At 35.7% G+C, this 17304-nt stretch overlaps 1 protein-coding gene across 1 annotated transcript in view; it reads left to right on the plus strand.

The window, feature by feature from the left end:
* Positions 1 to 17304, plus strand: part of TNPO1 (transportin 1) — a 78325-nt gene that overhangs the window by 12421 nt on the left and 48600 nt on the right. Inside the window, exons 5-8 of the mRNA XM_020998366.2 lie at positions 5349 to 5455; positions 6803 to 6936; positions 10081 to 10162; positions 16123 to 16245. Of these exons, the coding sequence (XP_020854025.1) occupies positions 5349 to 5455; positions 6803 to 6936; positions 10081 to 10162; positions 16123 to 16245 (446 nt within the window). The remainder of the gene's footprint in view (positions 1 to 5348; positions 5456 to 6802; positions 6937 to 10080; positions 10163 to 16122; positions 16246 to 17304) is intronic.

A 17304-nucleotide genomic window follows, 5' to 3' on the forward strand; every position in this document is an offset into this window, starting at 1 on the left:
GTGTCCTTGCCCAGAAAACCCCATGGATAGCGTTGGCACGCGGTGGTCCACGTGGTCTCAAAGAGTCCAACACAACACTTCTCGATTATTTATCACTGCAAGAAGGGCAGTGATAAGTCTACATTTATCTGTGTCATATTTTAGGGTTTGAAGAGCGTGAAAAACCTTGGCAGACATATTTTCTCATTTGACCCTCAAAACTACCCTGTGACGTGGGTGCTGCCATTATCTCCATTTTATAGAGTGAGAGAACAGCCTCAGGAAGGCTGAGTAACTTGCTCCAGGTCACGTAGTTGGTTATGAGTGTGAAGCAGGCTCTGAACCTGGGATTTCCAGCACTTTATCCACTATTCCAGAGACAGTCCTCAATGACACCTCATATTAGGACTTACACAAGACATTCACGTTTCGAGAGAAGCACGTGTGGCGTAATGGCTAGAGAGCCGTGGCGTCAGAAAAACCTGGTTTCAAGACTAGCATCTGACGTGCTGGCTTTGGAGCCTTAAGCCGGTCACCTGACTTCTCAGAGTTCTTGGCTTATCTACAATTAGATTGCATAGAAGGTGCTGATCTGCACTGTAGAAGGAGTGACTTTTCTTGGGTAAACCAGAGGCAGTTTCCTACTTCCGTTCTTGGGATTTACAAAGCACTTTCTCAACTGTAAAACAGCTTTTCTTCCTTATGCACACATCCTTATGTTCTTTCCTTCTATTGCTATTTTTCTTAATAAGAAAAGAAACTTATGAAGATAGTGTAAGCCTGTACTCTCTCCCCTCCCACTTCTCCCCAGTAGTGGTAATTGTTTAATTTATTTAGTGCTGTATGATTACAAGGCACTTTGTGTATGTTGTTGTTTGAAATCTATTAGACTATTCAGTGTATGTGTGTTTCTCAATTTTATACATCAAGAAATTGAAGCTTAGAGATTATAAGTTAGCTTCTTGCCTGTGGTCACACAGCTATCAAATGCTGCAGCCTGGACATGAGAATCAGTTCTTTAGACTTCAAGTCTGATGCTCTTTTGCTAAACCAAACTTACTGTTGCTCTTTGACCATCTCTATTTTTCTTTGACACTCCCATCTCTCTCTCTGTCTCTGTCTCTGTCTCTCTCTCTCTCTCTCTCTCTCTCCCCCCCCATCTCTCCATCTCTACAGTTTTGTATAATTATCTTTTTTTGAAAACTAATGTTCAAATACCTATGTTAAGTTGAATCTTTTTCTATGGTTTTAATGTTGGTTTTTGTCTTCTAATTTTTTTGGAAAGCACTTAACACCAGGAACTTTTCTAAAATAATTTTTCTGTATAAGTATTTGGAAGAAATGTCTAAAATGAAGAGAAAAAAATACTTAGTTTTTAACATTTATTTATTAAAGAATAGTTTTCTCAAATCCACAAGTGAAAAAAGTACCAAAAAATTCAAAGAAAGAGGTTTAAAAAAAAGTCAGAACATTTAAAAAAGAAATACAAGTTGCCGTAGGTGTCCCTAGGTTAATGTTGTTTAAATTTGATGTGCAGACTACTCTGTGTGTCTCACATCTTTGTTCAGTGGGGTGCTCTTTGTGTATTAGGAAGTTTCAGGATCCCAGATCGTTGTTAATTGTTACATGGTCTTTATTGCGTATTACGGTTCATATATACATCTAACTCCTCTTCCTCCTTCCTCTTTTTCTTCTTCGATGCCAAAGACTAGTAGATCTTAGTGCTTTCTGCTGTTATGTCAAGCTGACATTGGAAGGCTCATAAAGTTATTTTATCCTGCTGTTATTTTAGAAGAATCTTATATGTAGATAGGAGACATATAAAGAGAGCATGTTACACATGTTGAGAGCTTTTGACTTTAGACGTCGAATCAGGAAGATGAAAAACCCAGAAAGAGACGTTGTATGTTTGGGCCCTTAAATGTTCATGAGATAGGAATCATGCAATACTTGGTTCTACCATGAGAAATGGCATTTGTTAGATCATAGATTTAGAACTAGAAGGAATCTCATACATAATATACTACAACTCCATTGTTTGAAAGATGGAAAGAAGAGGCATGAAGAGATTTATGGACCTGTCTGAGCACGTACGGAATCTGGGAGCTGACCCCAGGTCTTCAGGCATTCTAAGTGCTAGCACTCTTGTTGGTGTCCTATGCTGCCTTTTGTGGAAGGGTCTTTTTCTTTTATTTTTATTAACTCGAAAATAAAAGATTAGGAATCGCAACATAAACAGACCATCAATAGAAAGTAAAGTAAAAAAATTATGGTGGAGCGTATGTAATGGTTTTATAAATTTATAAAATATTCTGACCCCATCCTGTTTGGGGGCCAGTGGAGTTACAATAATTCAGAATTCTGTTCATATGACCACTTGGTTTTCTTACTACATAATAAATATTTAGTACCAAAAATAATCTTTAACTGCAGAAAAAGAGTGGATCATGACATGAGCATTCAGCCACGCAAATTTCATAATAGCAACTACAGGAGAAGCCTGATTAATTTCTTTTTAGAATTCCATTTAGGAGGAAAAGACCAATCATGACATTAACAAAAGTAGCAAACACCTGATAGAATTTAATGGAAAACATTTTGAGGGTATGTAATAAATGTTTTAAACTTCCATCCTAAATGCATAGTACTTGATACATTTACATTATCATGCAGTACCACTAACACCATTTTATTTATATAGTACTTACGTGTTAAAGAGCATTTTTGCTTAGGTTATGTATTTAATGATAACCTTGTTAGGCAGCACACCAGCTATTAGCCTAATTTTACAGTGCTTGTGACTGGGCTAGGACCACACAGTAAAATGTCAGGGCTGAGACTAGAGTCCACTTCATATATACGTCTTACTACTATACCATACTGCTTCTGCAGTGATGGTTAACTAGTTTGGATTGACAGCCTTGACACAAATGGAAATTAACCTTAAACTGTTTGATATACTTATTAAAACATGAATATATTAATATAATTTTAAAAGGTTTTTAACAATAAGGATTAAAATTTGAAGCTTTCTGATCAGCCATAAAATATAGTTAATCATAGCACATACTTTCTTAAAGCATTTTGTTTACTCTTTAGAGTAAATTGTTTAGAAGTATTCTCCACATTGCTATGGTTAATTTATTGAGTTTATTAGAAAGCTGTCCTCAATAAGCCTTTATTCTGTAGAAGTGGCAAGGAGTATGACTGTAATGCAAATTAGAATATGACTTAGTAATTTGGTAAGACCAAAGAATGTCATGACAGATCCAAGGAATGGAAGACCACTTTGTAGGGGCGGGGTAGGGTAGGGTGGGAGGAGATCAGGAGTTAAGGGAATGGTTGACTTCCCGTTGACTTCAGTGGTAGAAGTAAACATGACTGACTTTTAAATTTGCTAAATTAAAATAAAGGGACAGCTCAATAGTGCAGTGGATAGAGTGGTGGGCCTGGAAGACCTGAGTTCAAATCCAGCCTCAGACATTTACTAGCTTTATGACCCTGGGTAAATCACTTCATCCTGTTTGCCTCGGTTTTTTCATCTGCCAGATAAACCTCAAATAGAGTCACAGAGTTGGACACTATTGTAAACAACAAAGAAAAAAAATTAAAATAAGACCATTTAGTTTTGTTTGCTTGCTTTTTACATAAAAGATATTTACATAAAAGAGACCAGCTTTGTATGAATTCCTGAATGTTCTTATTAATCCAGTTGTTTTTATGGCAAGTTGCATTTCAGTTCAGCAGACATTTGTTTGATGCACTGTATTAGGTATTGAGGGAGATAAAAAGATTAATGACATTCCCCCACTGTTCATGGTTAAATGCAGCATTACTGTGTATTAACATGAGAATTAAAGTTGTGCTATAGTCACCCTTGGTAAGATAAGTCATTGATTAGGGCACACTGTGCTTGTTACTTATTGAAGGATTTTGGAGAGGAGTGTGCAAAAGGAGTAGAATGAACTGCACTGGCAAACTCTTCTGCTTTCAAATTCTTATCATTGAATAATTTGGGAGAAGCTAACTCTTTACATCTTGGGGGGGGGGGCGAGACAGAAGAGATTCTGGACATGTAATTTCATCCATATAAAGAGCTTCCTGGTAAGAAATGTTACCCTGCTAATGCAGATCAAGGTTGTCTTTGCAACTTAAGGCTTTTTTTAGAGGATTATCTGGGGCACTGAGTGGTTAATAAAGTGACTTGCCCAGCCAGTATGCATTGGAGGCAGACCTTGAGCCCAGATCTTCTGATCCAAATACCAGAACACTGCTCTTGGAGCTTACTATTTAACTGACTAACCAAATATTTTGAAAATATTGGAGGCAAGAAGGCCATTTTCATTATTACTGAGTTAGTGAAATATTATTCTAGTTGAGCATAGCAGCTGCTTCTGGGGTTTTTCTAAATTTTGATAAAGTAGAATTAGAGGACTTGAAGGAGTATGACTTCACGTCATTGTTAAACCACTCAGGGCAATGACAGAAGATAAGCTTATTAATGAAATGTGTCCCATGGAGACATTTGGTCTTTGTAAGTTTCATATTTTGAATAGCACTGAAACAGTCCTTCAGCTGCCAGCCACAGAGGCAGTGACACAGTGGAAGGAGCGGGCCTTGGAGGGTCTGCTGTAGCTTTGGGTAAAACTGCCACTTCAGCAGCTGTGAGGGTTGGAGTCAGGACATTGAACTATTCTGAATTTGTTTGGAATTTTTCTGAAAAGAGTATAATGTGTGATACCACATTACAGCAAACTTTTGAGGAGAGATCTTTAAAATGAGTGTAACAATAAAATGTTACCTGAATGGAACGTGTTAATATTTGGCAGCATGGACACGTGCTTTTTTTCTTTTCCTCTGCAAGTAGGAGTGTATTTTTAGAGAAAAGAGTAGTTTGGTGATTCTACTTAGGTAACACTGATCAGAGGGAAGGCCCCCACCATCCACTGCATGTTCTGTTGCTGTAGGTGTCACATAGAGTGCTTTGGACTTTTTACCTTGCAAATAATAACTTGATTAGTGGCAGAATGAAAATATTTAAATGGTAAATATTTTTGGTATGATAATGGTAAAATGGTAAAAAAAAATATTTAAAGGGTAAATATACATCATCAAACTCATTTTTCCGATCATTTTCTCTTTCTAAGCATTAATGGTACTTTTTACTTTTTAGTTTGTCATTTGTATATAGGACAGGAGAGAGAGAGTGTGAGAGTGTGTGTGTGTGTGTGTGTGTATGAGAGAGAGAGAGAGAGAGAGAGAGACACGCATGCTAGTAAGTGCATGTGTATTAAGGAAAAGAACTATAAATTAATCCTGTCTCTGAGAATTTTCTTTTTCTAAAGAGAACTTCGTTTTTTCTTCCCAAGGTATTCTGATTACAACCATTGCCTCCAAAGGGGAATTACAGAACTGGCCTGAGCTCTTACCAAAGCTCTGCAGCTTGTTGGATTCTGAAGACTATAATACGTGTGAAGTAAGGATGCTCACGTCACATTTAGATTTTTTTTCCATTGTCAAACAAGTTGTTGGCTCTGTCAATATAATACTTTCAAATTATACTTAACTTTACTACTCACTAATATCCTTTTGAGATTTATTTTAAAAATATTTCTTCTACTTTAAAACCTGAAGTTAGTTTTTTGATTTTCCATTTCTTTTGAATATTTTCTTTAGTTAAACAACTGAATATACTTGTACCAAAAGCATTTTATTCTACTTGAGATCTGAATCCATTCTTCTTTTTATAATCTGTTGTCTAAAATTGTAGAAAATACAAAAAAATTTAATTTTAGTTTTAATGTTAACTTACGTAATTTCTTAGGTTAGGATGAAAAGCAGACAGTTTTACAGAGCCATTAGATTTTTTGTTTTAGCTACAAGTGTGTACACATATATACACCATCTTCAACACTGTGGCCTTCCCACCCTCCTTCAACTCCCTGTAGGGTATCCTAGGGGATATACTTTGCCATATTTCAGATGTAGCAAGTATTCTGGGAAGAAATATTTAAATCTATTTCTTACTATTTTGATAAAAGTTTTATGATCTGAAAAATACAGAGATGTTTTTCTCAGGAGTCATTTATTTCCTGAGCCAAATTCACTTAGCATTTCCAAATTATGCCAGAAAGAGATCTTTAAACCAAGTTAAGTTTCTTTTATACAGCAGACTCATTTAGTAGAAACGTTTACTAACGTTTCAAAGTAATTCCTGTGCTTTTGTTGAATACATTTGGAAATAAGTTGAGCCTGCATACTAAAGATATAAAGAAAAAATTATATTCTTTATATAGGAAAAGAATTAGAGAATAGCCTTTTGGAAGTATAAATACATATATCATAGATGATTTAAATATTCCACTCAGAACTAGAAATGTCACGTGTCAGTTATGGAATACATAAGATTTTACAGTTTGTAGAAAATTTTTTTTAAAATTCTAGATTATTATATTTTTAATGGTTGCTAATTTATATCTAATTCAACCTGAAAGTTCCTTTAATTTTTCTTAAACGTTAAATACATAATATTATTTATATGAAATGAGAAGAATTTTTTCCCCTCAGTGTTTTACTAATCTTAGTGAAAAATGAAAGTTGCAAAGGTAGGTTATTCTTCATGAAGGGGAACATTTTTTTATTTTGGTAAACTTAAAAATCCATGAATACTTTCAGACTCCTCCCTTTTAGGTTATTAAAGAAGGAAATATGATTACGCTTGAAGATAGAAACATTGTGTCAAAATAATAATTTTTAACTATACATAAATTTCATTCTAAAATATAGTGTTAATGTTTAACATTTGAATTTGTGTCTTTTGCAGGGAGCATTTGGAGCCCTTCAGAAAATATGTGAAGATTCTGCTGAAATTTTAGATAGTGATGTTTTAGACCGTCCACTTAACATCATGATTCCTAAATTTTTACAGTTCTTCAAGCACAGTAGTCCCAAAATAAGGTATATCTAAATATAGTATTGCAGTTTTAAGAAAATTTATTTTACTTTATCAGAATTAATCACTACTCCTTTTTTGTTGTTTAAGTATTTCTGTCTCCTAGGAGAGTAAATTATTCCGCATAAATGAATTCTCCAGATAATGGAAACTTAACACACTTTCAGTGCCAAAAGTTTCAAAATTTTTATCTGGGTTAATGGAAAGTTTATTTAAAAAAAAAAGCAAAACTTCCTACCCTTTAATTTTCTTAAAGCACAGGATTTATAAATTTTTTTTCCTACTTTTAGATTTTTTCCTTCCCCCTACCTCCATCTTTCCTGCCTCCTTAACAGTGTTTGAGGCATCAAACCAAAATTACTTTGTGAGTCTTCTAGGAGAAAAAAAAACATAAAAATCACACTAGTTTCTCAGCCTTTACCGTATTTTTTGTGTTCTGCTCCCTCTCCCAGTACTCTGTTTAATCCATCCAGTTCTCTCCTGTTTTCTCTGGTCCTTCCCTCTAGTTGGAAACTGGGAAGAATCTACTTACACAATTTAATTGCTGATAGATAACATTTAGCTGAAACTCAAATCATACTGAAATGTTTTCTTAACCATGTATTTGTATGTGAAGCATTTTATATCTGGTTTTAAAGGAAAAGGTGTTTTATCTGTAAATATTTGGAAATATGCTGGAGAGTGATTGTGGGTACACACACATAAATCTGTGTGTATCAATATATAGTTAGCTATATCTATATCTCTTTGCTCAGAAAGTCTTAGTACAGTTTTAAGCTATTAAAGCTTAATTGTGTATGTGTGTGTGTGTGTGTGTGTGTGTGTGTGTGTGTGTATTTTTACCATAACTGTGCAAGCTGGTGCTCTTGGATGCCTCCTATTATTAAACCAGGTTCTAATCATGAAGTGTCAGAACACATCTTCTTTAATTAATAAAGCTGATGTGTACCGAATATAATTTAACATTTACATATTTGATCAGGGTCATATTTATGAACATCAGTCATTATGCTGCATTGTAATACAGTGATGCCCGAGAGCCTGTTGAAATGTTTAGCTTCATTTACCCATACACCAAATAGTTCAGAAGCCCTGCTGTATTTTATTTCTTGTAACTGGTCATAATAGAGGTGTTTGTCTCCTTTTTTCCTCATAGCTGCCACTTCAGTGGTAGCTGTGCTACTTTTAATTGGTTGTACATTAGGAAACCAAATAGCCAAGTCTGTTAGTATACAAAATAGTGATTAAATATATGCTTAGTATGAAGGCTTCAGGGTATCATCCATGAAATAAAGTGAATTAGCATTATTCCATATTTTTGTAGTAGATCCACATCTTTTGAAAGAAAATTTATTTCCTAAGGTTCAGATTACCAGATATCTGGCTATAGGATACGCAGAGCATTATGTACCTGTGTTTTGCTTGCTCAAATTGTCTTGATTCCTCTGTGTTTATCATGTCTTACCAATTAGGAGTTCAAGGACTGTAGCTTCTAATTTTTTATAGTACATAATACAGTGTAATATATATGCAATAGAGACAAATGCTTATTGGAACTAAATTACCAGCTAATGACAGTATTTATTTATTTATTTGCTTATTTTTTGGCTAGGCAGTGGGGTTAAGTGACTTGCCCAGGGTCACACGGATAGTAAGGGTCAAGTGTCTGAGGTCACATTTGAACTCAGGTCCTCCTGACTCCAGAGCTGGTACTCTATCCACTGCACCACCTAGCTGCCCCTTAATGGCTAAGTACAAAGACATTGGATTATGATAGAAAAAGAGAAATGATTATTCAAAGTTACATTTAGCTATTAAATTGATTGCCCTGTTGGCCTTGCTATCTCACTTCCCAAACTGTAAGAAGATGAGAGGGAAATTGTTTATACATATACATTGCATTTCACTGTTGTATGATAAATATCTCTTTACCTCCCACCCCCTTGCAGATGGGAGAAACTATCCTTTTAGTCTACATTTTTAGATTTTGGAACATCATTGCTGGCAGCCAGGACTGTCAGAAAAGACATCAAACAGCCAGTAAATTGCAAGAAAACAATATTTACTGTGCTTTTTGAACAGTATTACCGAAAAAAATAGTGAGATTTTAAATTGTAACTACAAGTATGACTAGGTTGGTTAGCCATGTAAATAAGTATTTTTGAAAGGGAAAAAAGATTAACCATTCACTTAACATAAATAGCAGTCCTTGCTGCATTTTACAACAAGTATGCATAATATTAAAACTGTTCTGGTTGTAAATATAGATATGTTTAAAATATGAATTAGCTGTTTATTTTATGATTTCACTTCATCCCTGTGTTTTTAATTGCACTTATAAATATTAAGCTTTCTTTCATAATTGCTTTTAATAAATGCTAATAAGAAGTATGCCTTTTCTCCTACTTCTTGCTTTTTTGAGGGGACAGGGTACAATTATCAGTGGACCATTTAAAAAAGTGGAGCCTTCCCAGAAAGCAACATGATAATAGAGTTAGAGCTTGGAGTTATTCCTCCACACTCAAGGCATTTTAGCTATTTACAGTCTTTTGGGTATTTTGGACAACTCTGTTATTTGAAATTTTTAGAAAGAAACTTTACAATTAGAACTTTATAGAAAGAACATGAGTAGGAATTGGAAGAAATGTTCCAGCTTAGCCACTGCCTCCTTGAGCAGATTACTTAAATTTTCTGGGACTGAGTTTCCTCATCTGTAAAATAAAAGGATTGGACTGACTAGACAGTTTCTAAGATCTTTTGCAGCTCAAAAATGTCTGTGTTCCAATCAGTAGTATCAGGGTACTTTATGATTTCTAATTAAGTTTGTGTCCTCTGCCATTTAAAAAATGAAACTGAGGAAATGAGCTACAATTTTTGCTTAATGTTTTTTAAAACCTTCAAGTCGTGAATCAAAAAGGACTTTTTGAAAGCACAAATTCTTTGATGGCTTTAGAGTAGAATATGTGTCCAAAAACTCAAGTAGGTTATCTACCTTCGAGGAGATTACACGCTAAAACGTCGTTTAATGAGACATGAGAATTTCTTTTAAAAATGCAGTATTGAACTATAGTATTATTGTTTTTGTTTCTGATACTTTCTGAAAACCAGAATTATATGTATGTTTCTAAACTTCTACATTATACTTCTAGGTCTCATGCTGTTGCATGTGTCAATCAATTTATCATCAGTAGAACCCAAGCTCTGATGTTACACATTGATTCTTTTATTGAGGTAAGCTATTTTTTTGTTGTTTTTAAAGTGTGCATAGTAATACTAAATGGATTTAGTATTGCTTCTTTATAATTGCACACAAACCATTATTTAGTTCTAAATATTTTCATGCTTTCTTTGTAGTACTTAAAATTGGAAAAATACAAAGAACGTGGTTCTTTTTAAAAATTTAATAACTAGCATTCTTATAATTTTGCTAAACTTGTAGCTATGTTATGTAGATTAGAATTTGGTCATTTGTCTTAAAATATTGTGAGTGAAGTCTCATGTATTTTTAGAAATACATAATATGGCTAATTAAATCTTTTTCTGCTTCACATATATGCCTAAGGTTGCTCATAGAAATTGTAATGATACTTTTCTTTACCCACCTCTATCCTCAATTCTTTGCATATAGATTATTTTTTAATAGGAACTGTAGACTCCAAATTAAAAGAATAATAATTTGGTCCGGGGAATCCAATATTTCCATTGATGTCCATTTTAAAATTAGTTATGCGTCAGGTGGCAGTGGGGAGGAGGAAATACTGTAGAAATGACATTTAAGGAAAAGGTGACTTGACTTTCTTATAGAATTTAGAGGAATATTTGATAAAATAAATTTAATATTGTACTATAAATAAGATAAATATCAGAAGTGGAATTACAGTGTGGGATTTCTGCACTGTCCTACTTGTGCCTTTTGTAAAGGCAGTTCCATGAGAAATTAATTGTAAAGTTTCTAGCATTTCATTGAATGCTCCTTTATTGGTACTACTAAATCCATTTGCTTGATCTATCCCGACTTAATTTTTTGGCTTTCATTAATATCCACAGAAATGTCCTGAATTACTACTCTGGTTGTTCTGATCGTTGCATATTAGAATGTTAAAGCTGGAAATTTTCTTTAAAATATTGAGTAGCAGGGCAGGAGGGCATGGGGATAAATAGCTAAAGCAGTTCTTAGGGATTCCTGCCCTGCTTCTGGGTTGAGGTGCTAGAACTGTCGTATTCATTTTCTCTGTTGTTCAGTGTCCAACTCTTTGTGACCCCATTTGGGGTTTTCTTGGCAGAGGGGACTGGGGGGGGTTTCCATTTCCTCCTTCAGTCACCTTTACAGATGAAGAAACTGAGGCATACAGGTTAAGTGACTTGTCTAGGGTCACACAACTAGTAAGTGCCTGAGGCCAAATTTGAACTCAGGAAGATGAGTCTTCCTGACTCTAGGCCTGGTGCTTCATCCGTACCTTTAATATTCTGTCGTTTTTGGTGGCTAGCTGCCCCATTAAGGGAAACCAGGTACTTGGAACAATGACAGCAACAGGAATAAGATGGTAAGAGGTTAGGACCACTCCCTCGCCTCCCCCACTCAAGTTACAAGATTTAGTAACGTATTCACTGTGTGAACAGAACAGCATTCCTTTTTTTAAATAGTCTGTATTCATTGGCGTATGACCTTAATTCCAAGACATGGGAAAGTTATTTATATGTAGATATATATAAAGCTGTGTGTGTGTGTGTATGTAAAGCTGTTTCGTTCAGCAGGGATGGGGTGGCATGTAAGGCTTTTTAATTGTAGAAGTTTTATCTAGTTTTCGTGGTGGCTTAAATAATTGTTTGGTTTAGCCCTCTTACCACTATAAGGATCATGGGTTCATTGCCTCTTTTTCCATTAAAAATAACATTTCAGGGGCACCTAGGTGGCACAGTGGATAGAGTACCAGCTCTGGAGTCCGAAGGACCTGAGTCCAAATGCAGCCTCAGACACGTAACACTCAGTAGCTGTGTGACCCTGGGCAAGTCACTTAACCCCATTGCCTAGCCAAAAATAATAATAATAACCTTTCAGCAAAATTATTTAAGTGCAAAAAGAAACACCTTTACTTTTGCTAGGCCAATATGGAAATACACAGTCATTTGTTTTTAAAGCTTAGGTGCCATGCTGTGATGTTTAAAAGACTTTTTAGTTGGGCATCATAGTTTCTACTCTTTCTTCTTCAGTGTCTTCCCCAGAATTGCCAAAGTAATCCTACTTGGGTAGAGCTCTGAATCTGCTGCTCCCTGTCTTTAAACCCTTTGGGAGCTCCCTATTACCTCATACAGGTTTAAAATGCAACCTCCTCAGCTTCACTCTAAAGATTTTTCTGTAACTGATTTGAACTGACACTTCCAACATTATTTTATATTATTCCCACACGTAGTTCCCCTTTCTTGCATTCTGCATTCCAGGATTTTTGTGTTCCTTCAAGGCAATGTTCACATGCTAATCTCTCTTGAGAAGCCTCTCTCTCTCTATCTCTCTCTCTCTCTCTCTGTCTCTCTCTCTCTCTTCTCTCTCTCTCTCTCTCTCTCTCTCTCTCTCTCCCTCTCTCTCTCTCTCCTCTCTCTCTCCCTCTCTCTCCCTCTCTCTCTCTCTCTTTCTTTCTTTCTTTTTTGGCTAGGCAGTGGGGTTAAGCTACTTGCCCAGGGCCACACAGCTAGTAAGTGTCAAGTGTCTGAGGCCAGATTTGAACTCAGATCCTCCTGAATCCAGGGCTGGTGCTCTATCCACTGCACCACCTAGCTGCCCCCGAGAAACCTTTCTCAATTCCCCTATTATTAATCTATCCCACTTAAAAAAATTTTTTTAAAGTTTTCTCATCATTACATATGTTGTAAACCCAGTAGATTGTAAACTCCTTGAGGGAAGGGACTATAACCCGAGGGGATAGCACAATATTTTGCATCTGATACACATTTTGGTTAAATCAAAGTGGTTGGTAGCAATGACATCAGAGACTCAAACAGTCCAGAACCAAAGTAAGGGTCTTCAAAACTGGTAGTAAGGGGGGGCAGCTACGTGGCACAGTGGATAGAGCACTGGCCCTGGATTCAGGAGGACCTGAGTTCAAATGTGGCCTCAGACACATACCCCACTGCCTAACCCCGCCTCCCCCCCCCCCCAAAAAAAAGCTGGTAGTAGGGCAAGTTATAAGAAGGAATCCAAAAGAGTTGTCACATCTAATATTTAGTGATCTGAGAATACGTGCTGTTAAAAACACTGCCCTTTGGTGGCTTCAGCTCTGCATCTTCCAGAAGGTAGGCAGCTATTAGGATTTGTAGAGGATAAAAATGTCCACATCTTCCAAAAAGCCTCAAGGACCCAAAACTCAGTCGTATTTTTCTTGTTAAAGACATTTAAAAATTTTGCTAACAACCATGTTCCTTATGCCCAGAGTGCCTGTTCTTCAAGGCCTGGTTCATGTGCCATCTCTTCCATGCAGCCTTCCCTAATTATCAATCCCACTTACTCCAAAATAACTCAACATTAGTACACGAGCTTTCATATTGCCTTTGTTTCAATAGGAACTACTGTACTAGTATTCTACTCTGTACTGCACTGTGTGAAGTAATAATGGGGGTGAAATTGGAAGAGTAGCAAAACCTGATCACACATGTGGAACATAGATTCTTAACTTTTTGTGTTTAGGGAGGAATCCCTTTGGCAGGCTGGAAAAACCTATAGAAAGGAAAACAATTATGAAATACGATTTTCATGATGTTTTACAAACAAGTTTTTAACTTGTTTGTTGCTAACTTGCCACGTATTAAAAAAAACCTGTTGGAGATGAAAATACCTTCTCTGAACAAGAATCTTTTCTATAGCACATCCAACAAATAATCATCCAACTTTTGCTTACAAGCTTTGAGGGATGGGAAGTGGCACGTGTTGAAAGAGCCCATTCCTCTTTTTAATGGTTCCAGTTGTTTGAAGTTCAGCTTTTAGTTCAAGCCTGTTTTTATAGCATGTACCCATCGTTCCTCCTTCTGTCCTCTGGGGCCAAGCAGAAGCAGCTCATTACTTTCCTTGTGACTGCCTTTCTTACACTTGTAGAGGCTTTCCAGTCCAATCCAAACGGACATTATGGATTATGCCATCCTTCTGCCCTCCTCTCACTCCATACACACTTTGCCAGACTAAAATCCCCATAGCATGATTTTGTGGCCTTTTATTCATACCCATCTTTTCTCAGCAAGCTTTTCTCTCCAACTTACGAGTGGCCTATCAATTAACAATGAATAATTTTATTTCTTGACCTTGCAAGATAATTAAAATACTAAGCTACTTTTATTTGGCATTATTAAATGAGATACACACTATTTTTAGTGGGTAACCTGAGACTATTTTTGAAAATCCTGTAAGGTATCATAGGATATACACATAAGAAGTTGCTTCCAAAACAAAACTGGACACAACAGGTAGGTAAATAAGGAATTTGGCACAATTCTTCAGCATGGTGTAGTGGAGAGAAAATTGGCCTCAAAGCCTAGAGGACCAGATTCAAGCCCTGCCACAGTGCTGGCACATATTGCAGAAATGGTGCTGACATGCATTAGTGGAAGGAATTTCCTATAGGAGATACTGATGAAAAATCACATGTCTCATCCATATTCCTGTCTTTAATTGCCACAAATTATATATATATGCCTACTGTGTGGTGCTTAAGTAGTCAGCAGTGTCTTTGTAAACAAAGACTAGTTCTATTTTCTGCAGTTCTGAACATTACGTACTTTTCTACTGGTTCATTGGTCTGATGGTTGTAGGAGAAACACTCTCATCATCCACTTAAGAAAAATAAAAGTAAATGAAAATAGTCATACTGTACTCTTCAGCTGGTTATCAGAAGTGCTGACTAGCATTCGCTGTACACTGTCAGAGTGATCTGATTATCAGTGTTAGTTCTGAGTACCACGTTTTAGGGAACATGTTGATAAGCTGCAACATCAGAAAATGTGAGGCTTTTTGACAAAATTGTGTCAAATTTTTTATTTGCTAGCACTTTGATGTATTAAGTTTAGCTTTGGAAGTAATTCCTATGTAGAAGCTATTGTATTTTGCATTATTTTTATGACTTCATTATGCCCGTATAAGAACAGCCATACACATTGTTTTAATTTTGTTGCAAGTTAAGGAACAAAAAATATGTGTTGGTTTATGGAGTTGTGTGGCAAATGCCAGCAAATAGTCTTGATCGAGTGAAAACATAAGCATCATTAGTTACTCCTAAAAGATAATAAGTTTCTTATTAGTTTGTTTTAAGCCGAGCATGTACTGCAGTCCTTGAGCCAAGCTGAATATTTTATGTATTCTAAAATCTTAAATTAGTCTGTATTTGTGCAAAAGTGATCATAATGTACATAAATGTATCAAACTTGTCATATTTGTTAATTGTCCTAGGATTCTGTTTTTTATTAAGTGTTTATTGGTCTGTATGTCTAATAAGAATTAGGATATAGCTTTAATGCTGAGAAGGATCTTAGAAGTCATAAAGTCCTGACACACTTGCTCGTTTTACAGATGAGGAAGCCGAGACACAGAGAGGTTGTGACTTGTGCAAGGTCACACAGAGAGTGACAGGTGGGATTTGAACCCAGGCTTTGTGATACCACATCTAACACTCCTTCCTCTCTCCTGTGCTACTTCCAGATCACAGTAATCTCATTTGTAAAACTAGGTGAACACATGACACAGTGGTTAGAGTACACGGACTTGGGTTCAAACGCCATGTCTGACACTAGCTGTGTTACCATAGGCAAGTAAGTTACTGAACCTTGCTGAGCTTCAGGAAATAATGTTAAGACTGCATGTTAGACACAATTGCGGTCTAGGTCTGAAGGGAAGATCTTCAATGTTTGATGTAAATAGATAGATGATAAAATAGAATTTTCTTTAATTTATAGGTTTTGAGTTGCCTACCTTTTTTTTTGTACACATGAATGTTTTGGAGAAAATTGTCAGTCAGTATGATGGCAAGGGTGTAAAATTGGATAAGCTCAACAGAAGGAGATAGCAATAATGAAGACAATAGGGCTTCACTAGGTGTATTTGAATGTGCTTAATTAAATTTATTTTTTGTTTAGGCATAAATTTAGTTGGTTATATACAAATTACTTCTGTTTGGGGATTTAAAAAAAATTAAATTTTATTTCTCACGTGATAGAATCTGTTTGCATTGGCTGGTGATGAAGAGCCAGAGGTACGTAAAAATGTGTGTCGGGCTCTCGTGATGCTACTTGAAGTCCGAATGGATCGCCTGCTTCCTCATATGCATAATATAGTTGAGGTAATTATTAATTATGACTTAATCATGTCACTTCCCTTTCCCAATTAAAAGATAATCTGGAAATGTTTTCTTTTGGATATGCTGTGACTAGTTAGCTTTACTTTTTCATGATCTTCATAAAATAGGTGGTTTTACATTTAAATTTGGTTCCTAAACTAGACAATAAAGAACATATTAGTTTATTTTAATTTTTAGTTAAAGTTCTTACTGGAGTGGATTATAGTTTTTCAGAATGATTATTTAGAATTAAGATTATGACATTATCAGATATGTTTGTGATTAAAGCTAGTGACTGACTGTATTTCCTAGTCATAGCCAGTACACTTGATTTGATGTATATATGTATGGTTTATCATAAAGGAGTTTTTGAGTGGCATGGATGTAACTTTAAAAGTCAGCAGTCTCAAACATTTTATTATCAGTTTTTAAAAGGTGTTGGTATGGCATTCACTATCATGTCATGCACGTGTAAATCAAACCATTTAATGTTAATCATGATTATTTTAAAGTTACTGATATACATTCAGGAAAATTCTACTTCTTACATTATTATTTCAGCTTTATCTCGATTTAATGAGTGATATCAATGTCTATCTTATATTATGAGTGGTTCTGGTTGTAGTTGTGTGTGCACTTTTAAAAATAGCTGTTTGGTCACATAGAAGTTCATGTTATTTGGGGAGTGGCTGTAGAGCAAACTTGTAGAAGCAAAATCCTCTACTGGAAAGTAATGGGACTCAAAGCACAAAAGAGGAAGGTAACTTTCAAAAGATGAGAGTCTAAGTATAAGTGAGGATACAAGTAGATGGAGAGATAAGACAAGATTTGTATTAACTTGACCTTCATGAAGTCAGTCATACAATATTTATTAAATGCTTACTGTATGCCAGGTGTTGTGTTAAATGCTAAGGATACAAAGAAAGGCAAAAGACAGTCCCTGCCCTCGAGGAACTTCCAATCTAATGGGGCAGGCAGCCTGGAAACAACTTTGTACAAACAAGCTATAGACAGAATAAATTGGAAATAATCAACAAAGAGTAGGCACCAGAATTAAGAGGG

Source organism: Phascolarctos cinereus, unplaced genomic scaffold (genome assembly GCF_003287225.1).
Source record: "Phascolarctos cinereus isolate Bilbo 61053 unplaced genomic scaffold, phaCin_HiC Scaffold_4;HRSCAF=312, whole genome shotgun sequence".
Taxonomy (NCBI): domain Eukaryota; kingdom Metazoa; phylum Chordata; class Mammalia; order Diprotodontia; family Phascolarctidae; genus Phascolarctos; species Phascolarctos cinereus.